The 21,600-nt window shown below is 39.3% G+C and overlaps 7 protein-coding genes across 7 annotated transcripts; 3 read left to right on the forward strand and 4 right to left on the reverse strand.

Annotated features, from left to right (window-relative positions):
* Positions 1-80: 80 nt before the first annotated feature.
* On the reverse strand, positions 81-1,082 carry BRETT_004524 (uncharacterized protein; the record flags this gene model as incomplete). Its single annotated transcript, XM_041283020.1, has 1 exon — positions 81-1,082. One exon carries the CDS (start codon positions 1,080-1,082, stop codon positions 81-83), a length of 1,002 nt encoding a protein of 333 aa, XP_041135796.1.
* An 865-nt stretch (positions 1,083-1,947) lies between these two features.
* BRETT_004525 (uncharacterized protein) lies at positions 1,948-3,321 on the forward strand (the record flags this gene model as incomplete). Its single annotated transcript, XM_041283021.1, has 1 exon — positions 1,948-3,321. One exon carries the CDS (start codon positions 1,948-1,950, stop codon positions 3,319-3,321), a length of 1,374 nt encoding a protein of 457 aa, XP_041135797.1.
* A 1,925-nt stretch (positions 3,322-5,246) lies between these two features.
* On the forward strand, positions 5,247-7,835 carry BRETT_004526 (uncharacterized protein; the record flags this gene model as incomplete). Its single annotated transcript, XM_041283022.1, has 1 exon — positions 5,247-7,835. One exon carries the CDS (start codon positions 5,247-5,249, stop codon positions 7,833-7,835), a length of 2,589 nt encoding a protein of 862 aa, XP_041135798.1.
* Positions 7,836-8,136: 301 nt separating this feature from the next.
* Positions 8,137-8,778, reverse strand: BRETT_004527 (uncharacterized protein; the record flags this gene model as incomplete). The annotated part of the gene is made up of 1 exon (XM_041283023.1): positions 8,137-8,778. The coding sequence occupies one exon, from the start codon at positions 8,776-8,778 to the stop codon at positions 8,137-8,139; it is 642 nt and encodes a 213-aa protein (XP_041135799.1).
* Positions 8,779-9,715: 937 nt separating this feature from the next.
* On the forward strand, positions 9,716-12,301 carry BRETT_004528 (uncharacterized protein; the record flags this gene model as incomplete). Its single annotated transcript, XM_041283024.1, has 1 exon — positions 9,716-12,301. The coding sequence occupies one exon, from the start codon at positions 9,716-9,718 to the stop codon at positions 12,299-12,301; it is 2,586 nt and encodes an 861-aa protein (XP_041135800.1).
* Positions 12,302-12,594: 293 nt separating this feature from the next.
* Positions 12,595-14,844, reverse strand: BRETT_004529 (uncharacterized protein; the record flags this gene model as incomplete). The annotated part of the gene is made up of 1 exon (XM_041283025.1): positions 12,595-14,844. The coding sequence occupies one exon, from the start codon at positions 14,842-14,844 to the stop codon at positions 12,595-12,597; it is 2,250 nt and encodes a 749-aa protein (XP_041135801.1).
* Positions 14,845-15,977: 1,133 nt separating this feature from the next.
* Positions 15,978-20,824, reverse strand: BRETT_004530 (uncharacterized protein; the record flags this gene model as incomplete). The annotated part of the gene is made up of 2 exons (XM_041283026.1): positions 15,978-18,750; positions 18,852-20,824. The coding sequence occupies 2 exons, from the start codon at positions 20,822-20,824 to the stop codon at positions 15,978-15,980; spliced, it is 4,746 nt and encodes a 1,581-aa protein (XP_041135802.1).
* Between the last annotated feature and the right edge of the window lie 776 nt (positions 20,825-21,600).

The following is a 21,600-nucleotide window of genomic DNA, read 5'->3' on the forward strand; positions in this document are numbered from 1 at the left end:
TGCTCACCATTATAGCGTAAACCAATGAACAAGAAGGACAAAAGAAATATAGAAAAGGAAAATGTGTACCTAAACAACGATCATGGCATGAGAGTAGTGTGTGCCGTTATGTAACTCTCGACCAGCCCTCTAAAATGTGAGAAAGCACTTAAAACAACAAAAACGTGAAAGATCTGATGCGAATGTCCCCATATATCGAATTTTCCTGGTCTAAATCTTTCCGGAATTCTCAATGCATACAACACTGCACCTGTGATATATCCAACGCCTTCACCCACAACATACCAGAAGCCACAGCGGTGAACAGACGCCTCAAAGCCATATCTATATATTCCATAACCAATTGGCAAAAGTGCAGATAAACCGAAAGCGATAAACATAAGGGCTCTGAAAGGTCTCCATTCGTTAGACTTAAATTCTGGCCTCAAACTGGTGATTAGACAAGACACACCGAAAAGGAAGGTAATAGCCAGAAATATGAATCTTGGAATAGGAGAATCAATATATCCATAATATATTATACCAATCATTGATGTAATGACAAGAACCACGATGCCCGCATAATCAATACTATTACCCATATTAGCCACTTTAAGCGAATGAACCTTGATTGTATGGAAAACTGCCGAGCACGAAAGGCATGTCATGAACCCAAAAAAGAAAAGTCCGAAAATCAACTTGTCGGTACCATTTGTGTTTTCAAACTTTGGAATCGAGACAATTGCAGATGGTATAAAGCCTATGAAATTGTCATTGTTAACTCTTCTAAAAGGACGTAAAAGAAAAAGGACAACCGGCATTAAAGTTCCAGGGACCAGATGTGTGTAGACATTGACCCATTCATTATTGAGATAGAAAAGTGACTTAAAGCATCTTCTGAAACTGTTTGTTTCTCTAACATATCCGCCCAGGATGAAATCGTTATCTCGCTGCCATAATGGCACCTCATCAATTGTGCATAATCCATGTGAATCGTAACTTTTATGCCTTATTAATGGTGTACGAGACATTTTGGAACGAGATTTGATGATAGAATATGGACGGTCTTCACTCACAGATGTAGACTGGGTTGCTGAATTCATTCTTAACAAATGATATTCTCTTTCCTGGGATGAATGGAAGGTTTATGCAGTGATTATCAATCGCTAACTCATCGATTAATCTTAGGACTTTTCAAAATACATGATATGGTGCGGTGAACATCTATTTTATAGAAGGAACGAAGATTCGTTTTGTTAAGCAGGATTCTAAAATGTTCCGGAACGGTAAATAAAATGTTGGGTAGGAGAAATTTGGATATATTTTGAAGCGCAACAGTCGTATACCTGCGGGCTAAAATTTCGCCGATAAGATTTCGGCCTAACAGGACTTGGGCCCTCTCCTAACTAAAAGCTGCCATTTTTTTTAGACTGTTACGGGATAATGCGGGCAAGTATTTAAGGATGACACCATATCAAACAAAGGAGCTTCGGTGATAGATAATATCCAAAAGCATTCACAGCTTATTCCACCGGACTATGGATAAAACATTAAGGTAAATAAAATTGTAATTACTCCGAGTTTGAAGATAATACAGTTCGTGATGTAAAATATTTTACAATTACATCAATATTTGAAGACATTTTGCTGATAGTGATGTATTCATTCCTTTATTTTCAGGGTCAAGCTAAGCGTGAGATGAGAGCATATACTTCTCACCGAGATATTATATTCTAAATTTATTTTTATTTTTTTTTACCTTGGTATATTTTTTATTTTTTTGCGTGTCTCGTTCGCTACGATCTTGATGAAAATCCGGTTTTCGATAGGCCAGTCGATAAACAATATTGTACAGAAGCAGAATGAAAATTTAAAAATCTTGATACGGAACTGCAACAAGCCACTGATACTAGATAAATACTCTTGCTTTCAGGTGTAACACGATTTCTTGTCAAAAAAAGTACAAAAATGAAGTCAAGACAAGAAAAAGTGTTGCTAAGTCTCCTTAATGCACCGGGAAACCGTAATCAGTGCTGTGAGTGTTCATCCTCATACCCTACGTGGGCTTCGTGCAATTTGGGTATATTTCTTTGTGGAAAATGCGCATCTGCCCATCGTGCATTGGGAGAGGATGTCTCAGTTGTTAAATCGTTGAGTTTGGATACCTGGACTTCGGAAGAGCTCGATTTCATGGAGAGAATGGGTAATGACAGAAATCACCGTGTGTGGAATGCAAGACGGATTCCATTCCCGTTCAACGGAGAAGATAAGGATACAGTGATCTCATATCTCAGAGATAAGTACGTTTTGGGGAAGTTTAGGAACACACCAATCTCTGAAGAAGACTACCATCTGGATGTTTTAAACTCAGGGGACTTTGATAGGTCATATGGAGGAAGGAGAGATAGATTCAGAGATTACGAAGATAACGCCAGCTACACTTCTGGAAGTTCTGGAGGGTATGGCAGTCATAGAAGATCGTCCAGGTCAAGAAGTTATGCACGCTCGTATAGTTCGAGAAATGGAAGTAGTGCTTCATTGACCTTGCAGCACAGGCCTTCAACAGGTGAAGAAAGGAGAAAATACGGAGATATGGCACGAAAGATGAAGTTTGACATGGGCTATGAGGATCTGGATCTTAACATAGAAGCTCTTAGTCGGACACACGGCAATTTAAGTCGTGCTGCAAGACTAGTTGAAAATGAGGGAAGTTCAAGTAGACGAGAGGACTCTGAAACGCCACCACCTTTGCCCCAAAGAAGGGATCAGGAAGGAAAGCATAGCGAAAGCAGCTCAAGCTTGGCAAAAAAGCAGAATGGAGAAACGTATGATTGGATTGATTCGAATCCGAGTACTTCTGCACAAGCTAGTACGCCAAGCAGTGCACCAAATAATAGCGGCGACAAGATATATCAGTATGTTGATCCAAATACAGGCATATACTACTACTTGGATAAAAATGGACAGCAGTATGTTGATCCAGCCCAAAGTCAGAGATTACAGATGCAACAGACAGCAGCTTATGGTGTTGCCGCCGGTGGTATGCCAACTTCAATGTTGGTAAATCCATCTGCTCCTACTGTTAATCCCGGAGCCAGTACTAGTTCTCTGACTTTGAATCAGTTGAAGCAACAGCAGCGGCAGCAGCAGCAGCAACAACAACAACAGCAATTCCCGCAGCAGACCGGAATGTTTACATATATGCCTACGAATGCAATGCCTCAATTCCAAACAGGAGTTGCCCCTATGCAATTTGCAAATGGTGTTCCTCAGTACCAGCAGCCTCAGCAGCCTCAACAGCAAGCGCAATTCCAGCAGCAGAATAAATTTACAGGTTTCTGAGTGCTACTTATACTCAAAGGCGTTGGTTTACAAATTGATGCTCACAACTCACGATGTTGGTTTATTCAGATAAAATGGACAATAATTTGGTATTTTTACTTCTCACTGTAAGCGGTTGTAATCTACGATTTCTTTTCCTTGATTGTGATATTATCGGAAAAGATAAATTGACAAAAGGTATTGGAATCTATTAGAGATTGTAGGAATGACTTGATAATTGTTATATCGCTCTTTATTAGTATCATCATAGTTTCTCGAACGATCCTCACTTATATGTAACTTGGACTATTCACTTTTCGGAATACAAGTAGACAGGACAAGCACTGAGTACAACATGAAGGGGAACACCTAAAAATAGCAATGTCTCAAGTCCAATATTTATTCCCATTATTTAAGCAGGCTGATACAGATTGTACATTAAAGGTTATGAACGAGATTTTTTTTTGTTCTTAGGAGTAGCCGCTAATCGTCTAAAAAATTTAGAAATATGGCAATCTGAGTAGTGCATTCTCTGTATCAGATTCACGGCAAGCTTACCGTTTTAAGCGGTATTCCGTTTGGATTGCCACCCCATGCACTATGAATAAATATATACTTGAATAATCATAACCATCTTCATAAAATATGTTTTATCCGCACTATCACAGAGTTGTTATCAATTTTTGTTAGTATTATCTAGAGCCCAATACTTGCTTAATTTACTTTCAAATATATCGACGGTTATTATTTATTATAAGGGGTCAAAAGGCGCTCTCCAAATTTTTTATCAGTCTTTGTGTGGCTCCTTAATCTTCCCAATTTTGTACGCACATTTAGAAAGATAACATTTTATCTGGTACACCCCTTCACTTTAAAATGTTGCTGTGTATTACAGAGAAGCCGCCTGTATTCCTTGTTTTGTATTTGTTCTGAATATCATGTAGTGCATTAGACTCCTTTAGCATTTGATAGCTTTCTCTACTATGTGTGAGCATGCACGATTGTCCGCGCCAGGTTACCTAATTGATCGGCATTCTCTCATATTCGTTATCAGTTAGTCATTCATTTTTTTTTGTAGCTTTCAATTATATTTTTTGCACGCTAACTAAATCTAGCAGGACGCCATCCCTTTTCTTAATAATAAAAAATATTTTATCCCCTCTACTATGGCTCCAGATTTATTTATACTAAGCTCCCCCTCCCAACTTTACGTGCCATACCTTTACGACTCTTTTCCTTATCCCTTTCTAACATACTCTTGTTTCTCTTGTAGTAATTACTTTCTTCGATAACTACTAGTTGGTCCTTGCATGGTGTTACGCCATCTAAATGTTATTTCAAAAAGCATATAAATCATTCTCTCCGGCTAGCATACAGAAAATTACACGGTCGTTGTAATCTCATGGTTACACCTGATTATAAATTTGATCAGCACTAATATTCTCTTTCTGAGTCATAAACTTTTACAATTTCTGTGACTCAGTTGAAACACACATATACTTATACGTGATTGTTTCTCTTACTCTTACAACATCTCCTTCCCGCTCCTTGGATTGTTAGAACCGTGATAGTACCTGTCTCTGAATTTACTAGGGAAAATCACTGTGGTTACAGATTCTTTCCTCTTCATTACAAGCAAAGGAAAAGCATATTTAAATAGTGTCTGCTTGATTTACCTTCGTATCATCTGGTCGACAACACGTGAACTATCTATCTGGGCATCCCTCTTCTCTGTTTAGTCGCGCGCATTTCCTTTATATATTTTATTTTTATTTTTTTTGAGATCGGTTCTTATCGCATAAAGGCAAATCAAGGCTGTGCTTACAAATATTTACTGGTCATCGGCTGGGAATCAGAGATAAAACTAAAGTTTCTCCCCACTATAACCATCAAGTGCATTCCAATTTTTTTCCAACGAAGATAAGTAATAGCTACAAACATCCACAATGTCCCTGAAATCTTCAGATGAAATGGAAAATCACATTGTGGGACATTTTCGAATAGGTCCCGAAATCGGTAAAGGATCATTCGCAAATGTCTACAAAGGTTATGATTTGAGAACACGCAAAGCAGTCGCAATCAAGTCTGTATTTCGAAGTCGCTTAAAAAACCAGAAACTCATCGATAACTTGGAGGTTGAAATTTCGATTCTTAAGAACCTTAAGAATCCTCATATAGTTGCATTGCTTGATTGTACTCGAACGGACGAGCACTTTCATTTGTTCATGGAATATTGCTCTCTAGGTGACTTATCATATTTTATCAAGAAAAGAGACCAGCTTGCAACTCATCATCCATTAATTAAATCAATTCTTGAAAAGTATCCTTCTCCTCCTCAGAGTAGAGGAATGAACGAAGTACTCGTCATTAACTTTATACAGCAGCTGGCTTCTGCCTTAAAGTTCCTACGTTCGCAGAATTTGGTTCATAGAGATATCAAACCTCAGAATTTGCTGCTATGCCCACCAGTACATTCTAAGAAAGAATTTGAAGAAAAGCACTATGCAGGTCTCTGGGAGTTACCAGTTCTTAAGATTGCTGACTTTGGCTTTGCAAGGTTTCTTCCGGCGACCTCCATGGCAGAAACTCTTTGTGGTTCTCCATTATACATGGCACCGGAAATTCTCAGATATGAAAAGTACAATGCAAAAGCTGACTTGTGGTCTGTTGGTGCTGTTATATATGAAATGGCCGTCGGAAGGCCTCCCTTTCGGGCTGCAAATCACGTCGAATTGTTGAAAAAAATAGAAAGGGCGAAGGACAAAATATCGTTTCCATCTTCTGCAAAACTTTCCGAAGGGCTGGTTAAATTAATTTGCAGTCTTCTAAAGGCAGATCCTACAGAAAGAATGGGCTTTACCGAGTTTTTTGAATATCCATTGGTTGTGGGCGAGATAAAGAGTGATGATCAACCCTTGGAATGCTCTCTGGATGATGATCAACTTTTCATTAGTGAATATCTACCAAAGAAAGGTTCAAGTTTGGGCACGACTTCACCATTAACAACTTTGCCCGAAGAAGAGTTGGAAAACTCTGATCAGAATGATGACGTTTCGACAAATCACATTAAGAGTACGGTGCAAGATGAAAATGAAACAAAAATTGATAAGAAAGCCCACACTGAGGCAATTGATACAAATTCTTCGAAACCCACGTCGGATAGCAAGAGCATAGAATTTGGAATACAGCCGAAGGATGAGATAATAAAAAGTATAATAACCAGGAATAGTCCTCCTCCTGGGAAAAAGGATGCCTCCTTGCTACAAAAGTTACACCAGAGAACAGTAAATACATACAAAATTGAGCAGCCAAGGGCTATTTCTCCATTTGAAAAGGATTATGTTGTCGTTGAGAAGCGAACGGTTGAGGTAAATGCACTAGCAGATGAATTAAATAAAAGAGGATCGGGTGCGGTTGCCATTTCTCCCAGAAATGATAGCTTTCTTCCTGCAGACAGGAGATATTCGTCTGGAAGTTCCTCATCGAGTGCTTCCTCACATAGGAAGCCCAGCTTCAGTGAACGGAAAACACCTCTCATCATGAATTCCACAAATGCACTCTCCAGAGCCTTGGGCTACACTTCGAGTCGACTGTTCGGCATCGCGCATCATGGATCACCAGGTCAACGGAAGTACTCACAGGATTTCTGGAAGTATCAACAGTTACAGCAGCAGCAAAAAGCTGCTTCCGGTGCAAAGATTCTTGAAAGTAAAATATTGAATCCACTATTGACTAGTGCTCTTTCGGGAAACGATGGCAACTCTAAGCAGATAGTTAAGCCAATATCTCCGGATGATTCGCAAACTATATCTGAGGATAAGAAGGTTGTTTCACAATTGGAGACACTTGCTACTATGGCTCATGCGGTGAGTTTATTTGCCGAAGTGAAATTTAGTCAGTTGATTCCCATGCCACCATCTTTCAGAACGATTAGTTCAAATGTATCCCCAGGAAGTGATGGTTCTAGTGGAACAAATGACTCGTTACCATCCATGATGATAAGAAATATCAGTGAAGAGGGCCTGTCATTATATGTGAAGACGTTATCATTATTGGCTCAGGCGATGTATGTTGCATCAGAGTGGTGGCACACAAATTCTATGGATTCTGCCGCATCTCCAAGGATGAATGAATTAGTTCAATGGATTCGATCTAAGTTCAATGAATGCTTGGAGAAAGCAGAATATTTGCGTGAGAAACTAGTCAATAGCACAGATTCTAAAGATATAAGTAATGGCAGAGGACAATGGGTAGTGGCAGAAAAGCTTATTTTTGATAGGGCACTCGAGATGTCGAAGAATGCGGCTTTAAATGAAATGAAAAATAGGGATTTATATGGCTGTGAGCTAACTTATTCAACTGCAATATGGATGCTGGAGGCATTATTAAATAATGAAGAAAATGTGTCGGCAAGCAAGACTTTTGATAAGTTGGATGACTCGGATAGGAAAACAGTACAGGGGTTTATTAATGTCATTGGCAAAAGGCTTCTTTTGCTTCGCAAAAAGATTGAGGTTCAACAAATTAAACATTGAATTCGTGCAATGGATATCGCTTTTATGAGTTTGGTTATTTATATAGCTATTTTTATACAAAAAAGGAAAAATAAAGAAATGGGTTTCTGGTTTGGGTTTACATACTGAGTTACTAAAAAAAAGGGATTGTAATTACTCTCTCCTGGAACATGCAATATAATTCTGGGGTTATAAACTAAACTAATTTTATACTAACGTTACATCGGAATGCAGCAGATTACTAAACTAAACTTCGGACTTGCTCTTAGAAAAGGATCACTCACACTGTTTTTTGCCGTTTCCATCGTCAATTTTACCCAGATTAGACCTTTGTGTTTTCTTCCAAATCGGCCTTCTCTGCTAAAAGGAAACGTGGAACACACGAGTAAGCTAAATTTGTGAAACTTCGGGCAGGTTCACATTTGCAATGGAGTGCATTAAATATGTCTGGATCAGATGGACAATCGAAATTAGGTTTATGGTAGTAACCAGTGTTGGCAAAATAGTGAATTTTTTTGAATGGAAGAAGGTATGAGACAGCTAGTGAGTGAATAGGTGCATCGCCCCATCTCTCGTAGAAAAAGTTCCCCGTGGCATCAAGATATTGAAAGTAATCCTCATATTCCTTGGATCGAAAGAAATTCAAATCTGCAATCTCAAAATTGGACCAATAGTGACAAAGATTATAATTTCTAGGCTCAAATGTATGCGTTTCCGAATCATGTGTAATGAACTTTATGCTGTTCCGCTTTCCAACATACTCTGGATGTTCACTTTCAAAAAACTCCAACGTGTTACTCCACAACTGTCGGATTGTTTTTCTGTCCTCTAGCATTGCCATAGTAAAACCATAAGCACGTTTCTCCTCGTGCATAATCTTGAATGGATCTTCCGCTATGTCACAATAGAATCTAATGAAAGGTTCCACTCTCCAATAATACTGATACGTATTCATAACGGGCATTTTATAGAAAAATCCCGAGTTGAAACGACACATTTGGCGATAAGTCACCTTTCTTGCGTAAAGGACTTGCTCTCTTGCCATGAAGTCCATATCTTTCTTCATTTCGCTAAATAAGTAATGAGGCTATTTTGCGTCAAGACTAAGACTTCAACCTTATCTAAACTAATTGTAATTAATATTTTACAACACCTTCACACTTACGCTTATCCTCTTATTATATGATTCCTTACCGAATTTAAACAACTGTATAAACACCCTTGATGACTTCTAATGTAGTCCCACCCTTTGGGAATAAAACTCTTTCTATAGAGTAGAGATGTATCGGTTTTGACCTCGAGTGTGCAGATTCCAAGATCAAAGCCCGAATATACTCCACCTAAATTTTTGAGTCAGACGAGACAGATCAGAAGAAATACTATGAAATTTTTTTTTCCAGCTGGTTTTGAGCAAATCTCTTTCCAACAATAGCAACATGCTAATGCTAATTTTTTTATTTGGGAGGAAAGGTAAAGCTAGTACAAATCCTTTATTACTGGGAAACAATTAATAAGAAAAAATAAAAAATAAAAAATAAAAAATAAATTAAGAATAAAAAAAACGTGAGACACAAGCACGCTGCCTCTCTGTTCTTTCATACTGTTGATCATTAGTTCGAATAAACTAAAAAAATAGCTTCATTCATTTCTTCACCATAAGATACAAACAAAAGCGGATTACCATAGTCTAAAAATTTTAGCAAAGCGTCTGGCTTTAAGAATTGCACCCTTCCATCGTACCTTTCGCCAAAAAAAAACGAATTCGGCGTAAATAGAAAGCAGAGGCCAATCTTCAGGAAAGATTACAAATACACACTTGAATAGAAGTATTGAATTCAGTGCCTGATCTGAAGGGGACACGTAAGGAACACTACAATTTTTCTCTACCCAAATTCACAAAAATGGCATTACTTTCTCATGTTTCAAAAGACGGAAAGCCGGCAGTGAAACATGTTTCACGTGCTTGCTTGGCATGCCGTTCGAGACACCTCAAGTGCGACGGCAAGGAACCTATCTGTTCCAGATGTGTCAGGGCAAATAGGGTCTGTCAGTATGTTAAAAGTAATCGAGGTGGCTCGCGAAGGAGAGGAGTCACTTTAAAGAATAAGCAAAGTGAGAAATCACCGGGCCACCGAATAATAAACTCACATTCAATGACCAAGGACCGGCTTAAACAAAGGATACGTGAAAGAGAGGAAAAAGAAGAGGTGGATCCGGACACTTTTGTTCTTCCATGCGTCCGCAATGGTAGGGCAGATATGGAAAAGAGACCTGTCTGCCATCATCAATGCATGACGGTGGAAAACTTTAATAAACTTCCACCATGTCTTTCTGGCGGCCAGATTCCTCATGAAAACGCGAAGATAAACGGTAAGACCATTGATATGTTTCCTACTTTCAATTCTTCGAAGGCTGAGGAATCATTGAATAAGATCTTTGATCCTGCAATCTTAGCTCCTTCTCTTGATGAGTGTTATATCTCTCCGGCTCTAACAAGAGACTTGAATGTTGAATCTGTTGTCAATACCTACTACAAATATTTCCAACACATACACCCATTTCTTCCATCTCGAACGGATATCATCACATACTTGAATGCAATTCCATACAATTATGACCTTCTTCTTGCAATGAAAATCATTGGAGACGGTCAGAGCTCTAACGTCTACTCAGCTGATGTTGAGACGGTTCAATTTCTCATCAGCAGTATCGTCAACTTTGTGAAGCAGGTTGGTAAAGACTTCATCAGTCTTCAATCATTGCTCTTGCTTGCAATTGCGGCACATATCTCATCACTACATGATCTATCGATGGTACTTCGAGAAGCGTTGGTTTCGTTAGCTTTGGAATTAAGGATCAACTTGGTCGACCAGAATAATATTCCATTAAAGTTTATTGATGTGAATGGCTATATCACCGACCAGCAGGATGACGAAGTAATGCAGTCCAGCTCCAGAAATGGTACAAACCTGATGAACACGCCATCTGAGTCTGGGGGAAAAGATGATGTCTTGACAGAATTGATGCAAGCACGAAGGGTTGCAAATGTTCCTAAGCGTATTCTCTTAGAAACTGTAAGGAAGACTTTATGGGAGGTCTATTTCTTCGATACTATCAGTGGTACAGCATCAGGACATACGATGTCGCTATTGTCCTCGAGGAAGCTTTTGGTCTTGTTTCCAGAGGAGGTTTCACCTGAAGGATTTGACTATAAAAGTCGAGCAGAAGCATGTAAACTAGTGAATGACTCGATAAAGCTTAACGTCGCTGTTCAGGCAAATAAGGAAATTCAATCCCACCTAACACATATGAGAGCTGCTATTGGAAACTGGGAGATGAAACTAGAAAACCCCGATATGTACAACTGCCCATATTTGGTGAATACGAATGGACAAGTTAATGAGGGTGTTTTCGAGGCAATTATGCTAGTCTGCTATGCACAAATATTTACTCATAGACCTTTTTCCTATTTATGGAGACCTGATATCTCCAAACATCCCAAATGTACCGATGAAAAAGGTGCAACGGATAATTGTCCTACTTTAAAAAAACGCGAGGTGGATTCTCGGAAGATCATTGAAACTAGAAAGACAATAGAGTCTGCGTCTTCTGTGGTTAAGTCATTGTTGGACACAAACCCGGCCAGAATTACTTCGCGTACTCCATTTTTGGCATGCGCATTAGCTTTTTGTTGTCTTGTTCATTTGAGTGCATATTCATGGGTTGATTCCAGCTTAAAATCGCTGGAGAACGTGACGATGACATCACCACTCAAGGATAGTATCAATAAGGAGGAGTTGGAGACATACACGGAATATATCAAACTTGAACTTGGTGCTATCATGCAGATTTCCAGGCATTGGTTTTTATCGCAGAAGCTTGCTCAACACATTAGGGACACTGTAAGGAGAGTCTCTCCAACACTTTTCAAGACGGTATGTTCCGGGCTTCCTGAAAAGAGTCGGAAGAAGGCTATTCAAGCGATGAGACAACGTACACTTAAGAAATATGAAGATTCTCCTGTTCCAGAGAAGGCAGCAAATACTTCAATGAATTATAACACGCAATCTGATTTCAATACCCAGACTGTTGGACATACAAACTTGGCTACAAATCCTTCTGAGGATACATTGCTTAATATGCTTAAGCAGGAAGGCGATTCAGATAACAAAAACACTGATAATCAGACTGCTATTTCGGGTGCTATCTACAATGCATCTAAGGAAAGCAATCAAACACCGAATGTCATTAGCGGTCCTACCGCCACAGGCAATAAACCACAGCTTCAAGTAGATACAAAGGTGTCTGCATTGAATCAGCAAAGTTCAACTCCTTCAAGCGGTTTTAACGATATGGATCTTAATCTAATGACAGACGACAACTACTTGTCTCTATCACCAACAAGTGATACAGGATGCGATTGGGTTGATAAGCACGTTTTTGAGTTTGATGCCTATAACATAGCTAATGATGATGGATTGAAATGAGTTCTCGTCAATGTATATTTTACTTTGCACACTTTGTACTAATTAAATCAATGGGCGGATCCTTATTATTATTATTATTTTTTTTTTTTTCTAATTAGGTTATGTTTTATACACAAATGCATACTTCTGAGGACGAACTCTGTCGGTTAACGTAAATCAATACTATGCAATTTACATAAACATTTTATAAAAAAGCCAGCTATTATTCCCATAGGAAGAGAATATAAGAAGACTGAATGCCTTGAGTATTCGTATTAGAAAAGAACATAATTATACAGCTGATAAATCTCTTATTACTCGTGCGAAAGTGGTGCAACCAAATCCAATGATCTTCGCAGTATTCCTTCTATTCGTCCACGCAAGACATTAGACTTACAATCAACATTGAAGTTCTTGTAATCGATCGTAGCTTTATGCTTCCCTACAATGATCGTACCTCCTTCATTATTAGGTAAGGTCACAAACGAATCTCCAAATTGGGCATGCAAAAGCATACTTATATGCTTAAGTCTTATATCAGGACTGTAATCGTCTGAAAGAACTGAATCCAAACCGGTGCTTTCTTTTTTGACACTAGAATTGAACTTATTGACCTCCGCAGTTTGATCTTCTTCCTTAATTAGCACATCATGCTTCTCCTGCTTAACAGCATCCGAATGAACTTCCTTTATATGTGCGTGACTATGTTGATGTGAAGATATTTTGACAGATGCAGGAATAGAATCGCAACTAATTATAATTGCTATAGCTGAATCCGCTACCGTATCATCAACAATTCCAGAGTGCCACTCAATGGTTGCAAGAGCTTCAGACTCCTCTAATGTAATTCTGACCACATCCATAACTTCAAATGAGTATTCATCCGGATCATCAATCAAAATCTTAACATAACCAAACATTTGTGTAAACTGCCAATAAAGCAAACTCCTTTTCACGTTACACCGCAATACTTGACGTTCTCTAACAACAGTAGCAGTCAAACCAGTAAACTCACGCAAGTCATCCACCTTTAATAAGTTAAGATCAAAATTCTTTTGAACAAGAATACCACTAACAGTATCATGATCTTCCGGAAGACTGGTAGCGAGCTGTCCCATGACCTTTGCAATCTTTATCCCTTTGAATTCCAAATCAAGTTTTGAGCCGTCCCTAGGATTATAAACCTTGACTTCGTCCTCCGTGTCCTTAAACTTTTGATACCTAGACAACAAGGCTGATTTTAATCTTCCCATAGGATTTGATTCACCGTGGACCAAAACAATCTTCTTGGCATGCACAAGATCTATGAATTCCGAATTCTGCTCATAGTCGACGTGAGCAGCAAACGAAACCTCTTCAACATTCATCCTTCTAGGGATACTTACGTCAGGATTATTTAAAGCTGGAATTTGGTCAGGTTCAGTTAACAATTTCTTAGCCATCGTACCATCAACAGAATAACCGGTCATAATAACGGTGTTTCTTGGGTCTGGACACCATTTTTCGAGAAGTTGTCTAGACACACCATTTTGAAGCATACCCGGGGATGCTATCATCACACAAGGATTCAAGTCATCGATTCGATCTGCATGTGCAACATTTTTTATGTATTTGAAATGAAATGGATTCTCGTTAGTTTCTGTGAATTTCTTTCTGATGCTGTCATTCATCATGTTGATATATCTTTCGTAAACAGCCATACATTTTTTAGCAAGACTTGAGGCGTAATAAATTGGAACATTCTGCAAATCCTTGTGCCTCTGCCAGTATTCATCCAATATTAATAAAATTTCTTGGGCTCTTCCCAAAGCAAACACCGGGAGAAGACAACGACCACCTTGCTGTAATGTTGAATGTATAACTGTCGTAAGCTTATTTTCTCGCTCTAAGCGTGGAACATGAGTTGCAGTACCAAATGTAGATTCCACAATAAGAAGATCAGGTGTAACATCTGGAACTTCAGCAGAACTTAAATGCCTATCTTCTTCTCTTGAATAATCACCTGTAAACAAAAATTTAAGACCACCCATTTCAACAAGAAACATAGCTGCTCCAAGAACATGACCTGCTGGGAAAGCGGTAAAACGGATTCCATCAACCTCGATGGTTGAATGATAATCTAGCGTTTCAATTCGATCCAACGAAGAATTCAAATCTTCATCCGTATAAAGAAACGCATTCGAATTCTCATCCATTCCATTGCTGTCATCGGTAATAGTAGTGACACGGACAAAGTCATTTAAAAGCCACTTGTAGATGGCTTTGGTAGGATATGTCATAAAAACACGTCCTTTGAAATTGGTGTGCTGCATGACATAAGGCAAGGAAGCTGCGTGATCTAAATGAAAATGACTGATTAGTAAAACATCAACTCTACTAAGATCAAAATCGTCATAGAAAGGAAGAGATTCAATTCCAGAATAAGCAGGATGGACACCTGCATCTAGCATCACCACTTTCCCCTTATATTCGACAATGTGACAAGAACGGCCCACTTCATTACCTCCACCAAGACAGTAAAAGTTCACATGCTCATTTGTCTTTCCTTCTGTCGATTCAGGCATCATGGAAAGTTCAAAAAAGATAATGAGCAAATATTATACGAGCCTTCAATTTGTATTTAAGGACGATGTTAACAAATACTTGGGCTATAAACACTTTAAGTTTGTCTTCTATTACTAGGAGAACCGCAGTACGTACAATAATTTTTTCCCAGAGAATATGGGGATATAGAATTAATATTTCATTATCGACGGGACTGCCAGACCTGACCATCTTCTACTACTCCCCATCTCGCAATTTTTTTTTTTTTTTTTTGCTGGCTAACGATAAGTGGTACAAGCAAAATCATCATCGTGAAAATATTCGCAACAATCGATACCAACAAAGATAATATATCTCATAAGGCCTATCATCGAAACAATTCCTCAGAAATGTCACAAAAACAAGGTGTCTCTACCTCAGAGCCTTTAGACCTCATACGGCTCCGTCTTGACGAAAAAATATTTGTTAAGCTTAGGGGAAACAGAGAGATGACTGGAAAACTTCATGTAAGTGTTCATAATCAAAACAGATATATACAGAAAGTTGAAATACATATTGCCTTTATGAAAGTTGCTAGATACACTTAATTAGAATGCGGGGCTTACTAAACTGATTTGGTGTTTTGATACTCTTTTACGTTCTTTTTCAGAAATTCAATTACTAACATTAAATCTCCAATTATTTGTTCTAGGCATACGACTCACATTGCAACATTGTTCTTGGTGATGCAAAAGAAACAATTTATTATGTTGATGCAGCATCGAAAAATGTGAAATCAAGACATGAAGAGTCACCGTTGATATTTGTTAGGGGTGACTCGGTCATGAGCATAACGGATGCTGTAAATGTTGAAGAAGGATCAGCAGAATGATTTATGTTAAGAAAGATAGGTGGTGAGGCTTTGCATTAACGGGCTATTTTGTATAATATATCATTTGTTGGTGTTTTACCATGAAGATGAGGCTAAAATAAAACGGAAAAATACATTTTGATAACGGTTTAACGTAGTGCATACGACGTATCCTTTGGGATAATTCCTGTAAAAAATAAGATGTATATACATTTTTGTTTCATTTAACCTACTTATTATTATACAAAATGCGCGTCCTGAAATAAAACCTGAAGTAAATGCAATGTGTTAGCGCCTTTGAATTTAAATAGAATACCTTCTCCTTAAAGGGTGAACACCCAATGCCTCCCGTTTTTTAACCTTAAGGACAGGAAATTCATTGTCATCTTTCAATTTTTTAACTATTTTGCTTCCATACGTGTAACCTGTCCTGTAAATCTCATCAAACTTTGAAAAATCAAGCGTGGCATAACCCTCAATTGGTGGCCTAAGATACAAACAGCCAGATGTATTCTTGGCTCTATCCAAAGCATTGACAGAAGCAACGTATGCTAGTCTCATTTGTATATCTGCCATTGTTGGCACATTCGGATGTTTCGAAAATGGATTAATACGGTTCATGAGGACCCAAAATCCGCTGAGAGAATCCCCATAATCCATCGGCGTTCTATCATCTGCCGAACCAACATCACATGCAACAATAATTTTGGCTCCTCTCCTTTTCATCTCTTCAACCGTAAGATTATCAACGTAACCACCATCTAAAAGCATGTTTCCATTATCGGTGATTGGCGGCAAAAGGGACGCTAGAGACATTGATGCTCTAATATAACGCCATGCGTATCCGCTTGTGTGGACCTCCATTAAGGATTCTGTTATATTGGTAGAATTGGCATAATACTTAATCCAGAAATCCTCAATTCTTGACTCTCCAAATGCCTTCCAGACACCTCTGTTGAACACATGACCTGTGATGTAAGAAGTGACTGGAATGGTGAGATCAAACAACGATCTCCATAAGGAGCCCATCCTACCTGCAAAGGTTTTCACTCTACCGTACATAGGCACAAAGTCGTACTCTTTTGCATACAAGCCGCCAACAAAGGCACCAATTGAAGTTCCACCAATCATATCAACGGGAATACCATTGTCCTCCAATGCTTTGATAATTCCAACATGACTAATACCTCGAGCACCACCACCACCTAAAACTAGTCCCACAGATTGACCCGTCAATAGACGTGCAAGTCTCATGAAGTCGTCCTTATGCACCTGCATGGGCTGATAATACTTCTTCGACCGGAACGAATCTCTCGTCAGACGAAGAAGCAGATCATTTCTGGCCACAATACTCTCTACACGATTTTTCAAATTATCCTTTATGATCCTTGTGGATTTGCTGAGAAGACCAGGCAATTTTTCAATTCGCAAAACATCAGCATCCTGATGTGCAACATTTGGCGAAACTGTGTGTACTTTACTGCATTGCATCTGGATATGATGATAAGCATGAACCCATATCCGATTCTTCAACCATTTGTTGGTCAAACCGGGACGAACATATCTCTCCGGATGCAACAGAACAAGTTCTGTCCTTGCTGTTGTTTTGGTCTTTACTAGAAGTCTCTCATACTCTCCAACATTTGGTGATGCCGTTGCATCTGCTATCAGCAAAATACAATCGCCTTGCTGTATACATGTTTTTGTCCATGACGAGTTCGCAATCGAATCAACCAGATATAGAACAATATCGTACTTCTCCTCCAGTTCTGCAAAGTAACCACTCTGCTTCATCTTGGCAAGTCGATCGAATGCATGCTTACCAAGATTGGTCAAGGCAGAACTTTGATTCAAAATCTTGACGGACTGTCCTATGGCCTCCAAAGCAAGTCCTAGTCTCTCGCCAAATTCTGTAACAGGAAGTCCCTGGGTAACCGGAAGGATAGTTAGAGTACGGAAATTCGAGAATGTCTGATACAAGGGCTCATCTTTCACATGCGGACTAATGCCCGGGGTAGGCGAAAGACTTGGATCATTGGCCATAGTACTCTTGACTCTGTTTGCAACTAGTCGTGAGACACTCACCATGATCGACGGATTACTAAGGGCAATCAACTCAAATAAAGTACGAGGTATTCTGGCCAATTCAGAATCCCTAATTGCAACCAATGTGACAATACGGCGTGTTTTCGTAAGAACTTCCACTTCACCCAAGGACTCACCTTGGCCGTGTTCACCCAATATCACATGTCTCTTATCAACCGAATTAACCTTCACTGAACGGAACCTGCCATTGAGCACAACATAAATTCCATTTGCCGGGTCTCCCTGATTGTATAACGATTTACCTGCAGGACAGTGAACCCACTCCATAGCATAGTCAGTGAGATAAAGTCTGTGATCTAGAACAGTCAACAAATGCTTTGCAATACATGACTCAACTCTAGGATATCGTTCAATCATGAAATCAAAAACATCCCTTGGAACGAATGCCGCATACGTGGTTTCAGTTGCCTTGACATCAATAAACGACTTCGATCCAATCAATGTTCCGAGATATCCTGCTATCTCACCCTTGCCAACGGTAAATAAATATTGCTGATTACCTTTTAGATTCTTTGAACGCCTGCGACGGTAGTATAATATCTTTGAATATGGGGAATCATCATCATCATCAAGCTCTTCCATATCTCCCTTCCAGTAAGAGACATCAAGAGAACCATCAATAACATAATAAATACCGGGTGTCTGTTCACCGGCTCTAATAATTTTAGTACCCTTACTAATCCTCATAACCTGAATCTCGTCCGCAAGATCTTTCTTCACTGCCTCATAATCTGAAGCCCCATTTTCCGAGTTACTTCCGACAGAATCATCATCCATATTTCCATGAAACTTGAATCCAGTTGTCAGATATTTGTGTGCATCCGAACTGTGGCCTTCCTCAACAGTCGGAACAATGTTAATTGCAGTTAAAGAACTAATTACCTGCGAACTGTATTGAGTGCTAGCGATTGAAGAAGAAGGAAACGAATCATTCCATGTGAATACATCTTTCACTATTCCAATTGCCTCACTGATAGCATCCGAAAGAGCAGAAGCCCAAATGGAGTCATCAAACTCCTCAGAATTTCGGAATGAATCAYWTTTCTTCCGATAAATTTGGATCCGTCAAACGTCATGTCAGACTCATTTTTAGGTAAGGGGGCATTTGAAACCAAATCACCCGGATTTGGCTTGTTTCTAGACTTCAAAGTAAAATGCCTGGCCGAAGAACTTGGATGATGAATTAGTGACGGCCTCTTATTTGTAACATCCATGGAATTCACACCTTCATCGTTTGATCTGAGGCTAAACATACTGTTAGACCTGAGAGCAGAGGAAAAGTTACTTTTTTGAGGTTGCATATTACTGGCACCTGCAAGACTACCTTGCTCTTTTAAGCTCATTTTTACACTATTCAGACCATCACTGTCCCGACATACCTTTGGAGAAGTAGATACGGTACCATCACAACTCGAATTTTGAAAATGCCGACTAGATCTGATAACTATAGCAGGACGCGTTTTGGCAGACTGAGACTTTGAAGTCGAGATCTCTGAATAGGGCAAATTGGAGTCGTCGGCATTAGCAGCGGAATCTGCCTCCAAATCAAGGGATTCTATAATAGTATCATGTAGATAGCCAGGCAGCTTGTAGGTAATTCTATTGTTCAAATTCAATTCGGTCTCAAAAATGTCGGAAGTGAGATCCAAATAGTCGTTTGCGGTTTGGAAAGTCACCCTGTAGAGCTTTGTCAAGATCATGTCAATGATGTGAGTAGTTGCTTTCGGATACTTGTGAGCAATTTTGATAAACGACTCACGAGGAATGATAGAAATCGTGCAGTTACCCTTGGGAATTGCGATGAGTTCCACTCCGGAGCCATTCACCTTAGATCCCAATGAAGTGTTTCCCATGTCTCCAGAAATCGGAAAGTTTCCAGCCAGCGATGTATTGTTGATACTTTGTGGTACGCCATGCACAGCCTTTGGAAAAGAATTCGAGGATGGCTGCCCATCAACAACACCAACATCGTTCAAGAAGCCGTCAGGATCTGTCTCGGTTGGCGATATATTTTTATCAAGATCCTTTCCATTTAGAGCTTTGGAAGGCTGCCAGACATTCTTGTGTACAGAGAGAGAATCTACTTTGGTTGAATGACGTGAATATCTGGAAGATGCTCTTCCATTGTTACTTTGCACATCGGGCGAACTGATTGCCGGAGAACACGACCCTAATGTATCATCCAAGGCAAAACCATCTGATGGCATAGGAAGGGACTTGCGGTTTAGGCTTTCTGGACTTAGTAGCGAAGGAGTAGGAGCAGCATACCTCAACAGGGATGACTGATTGGTCAAAAGGCTCAACACTCCAATAAAGGAGGAAACAGGTGCACCGCTCTTAACGTTGTTTAAAAGCTGGTAACGAACGCCATCGACAACAACAACATCTTTGGAATTATCCTTAGCAAAGGGACCTTGTTTCTGCACCTTGTCATCGCCAACTTTAAAATACACTTGTATCTCTCCGTCAACACAGATTGTGAAACCAGAGGTATCGTCCAAGAAGAGAATTTCTCCTGAGTCTAGTTTCTGGGTTTGCATACTCTTAGTTAACTCATGGAACACAGACTTATCCAAATAGCCAAAGATTTTGATGGCACTTAGAAACTCATCTATGTAGCTCACTCTTGATTTCCCATATTCCACAGGTGGCTCTAGGAAAGTATCAATTGTGGGTTCCTGCCTTTTGGGCTCTTCAGGTAGCCTTGAGTACTTCGTGAGGTATATATATCGAACATAACCGTAGGCAACAACAATAACAACAAGCAACAAAAGCAAGATGCTGGTGAACGACAGACTGAACTGAAATGTATGTGTGAGAATTGAGATGATCACCGTTGGGATGTAGTAGAGGATGTTGGATATCACAGTGTAGAAGCAATAGCTGATAAACCAAAACAAATCGGTTATGAGTGAACTGGAAGCATCATAATACCGAGAATTGCTTAAAGCTACACTCGAAAGAGAAGTAGCGAGATCCAAACGAGTATCCTGGGTGATAACATCATGCTGATTGATTGTACCACTTGAAATAATAGTGGACATTCCACAATGCTGATATTATGAATATAATGTGACGTTTAGCACCTAATATTACCGAACCCGAGGAAATTTGGAATTCCACTGATTACGCTGTTACCGGAAGTGCAGAAAGTATAGATGTACAGTGATAAAATAATGCCAGCTGAGTCTACTAGGGTCGTTTAAAAAGTGAAAATAGGTGAAAATAGAGTTAGGCAGGGGTATGCCTCTGATAGGATTGGCTGTGTTTGTGTGTGGGCCATAACTGCAAAAAAAAAAGAGGAGATCCTCGTTTTAGGTTTATTTGGGTACACTATTCGAGAAAAATCGATAGCAATGCAACCGGTACCAAAAAAATACATTGTGATACAACCGTATCAGTTTTAGGTTTTTGAGAGCTTCAAATACCATTATGACAAGTCTAAATGCTCAGAAAGGATTGAACTGACTCTCATTATCGTTAAAGTTTTAAATTACCCTCTGGACTATTCTATATCAAACCTTATGACACGTGACGCTTCGCTCAAATTGGACTTTTATTTTTCACAAAATATGGGGTCCGACGCGGATCGTCGGGTCTTTTTTTAACTGATCATGTGATCCACGGCCCAGATGTATGCCAGAAGAAACCTGACAATAATCCGAATATTTGAAAAGGACAGAATTTACGAGGCTTATATACAGAAAGAGGTACCCCAATATACAGGATAAAAAAGATAAGATAGATCCACACGTAATATTTTGGACATTATTATAAGTCAACTGGGAGAGTGTACCCCACAATCCATCCCTTGTGTGCT

Source organism: Brettanomyces bruxellensis, chromosome 5 (genome assembly GCF_011074885.1).
Source record: "Brettanomyces bruxellensis chromosome 5, complete sequence".
In the NCBI taxonomy this organism is placed as follows: Eukaryota; Fungi; Ascomycota; class Pichiomycetes; order Pichiales; family Pichiaceae; genus Brettanomyces; species Brettanomyces bruxellensis.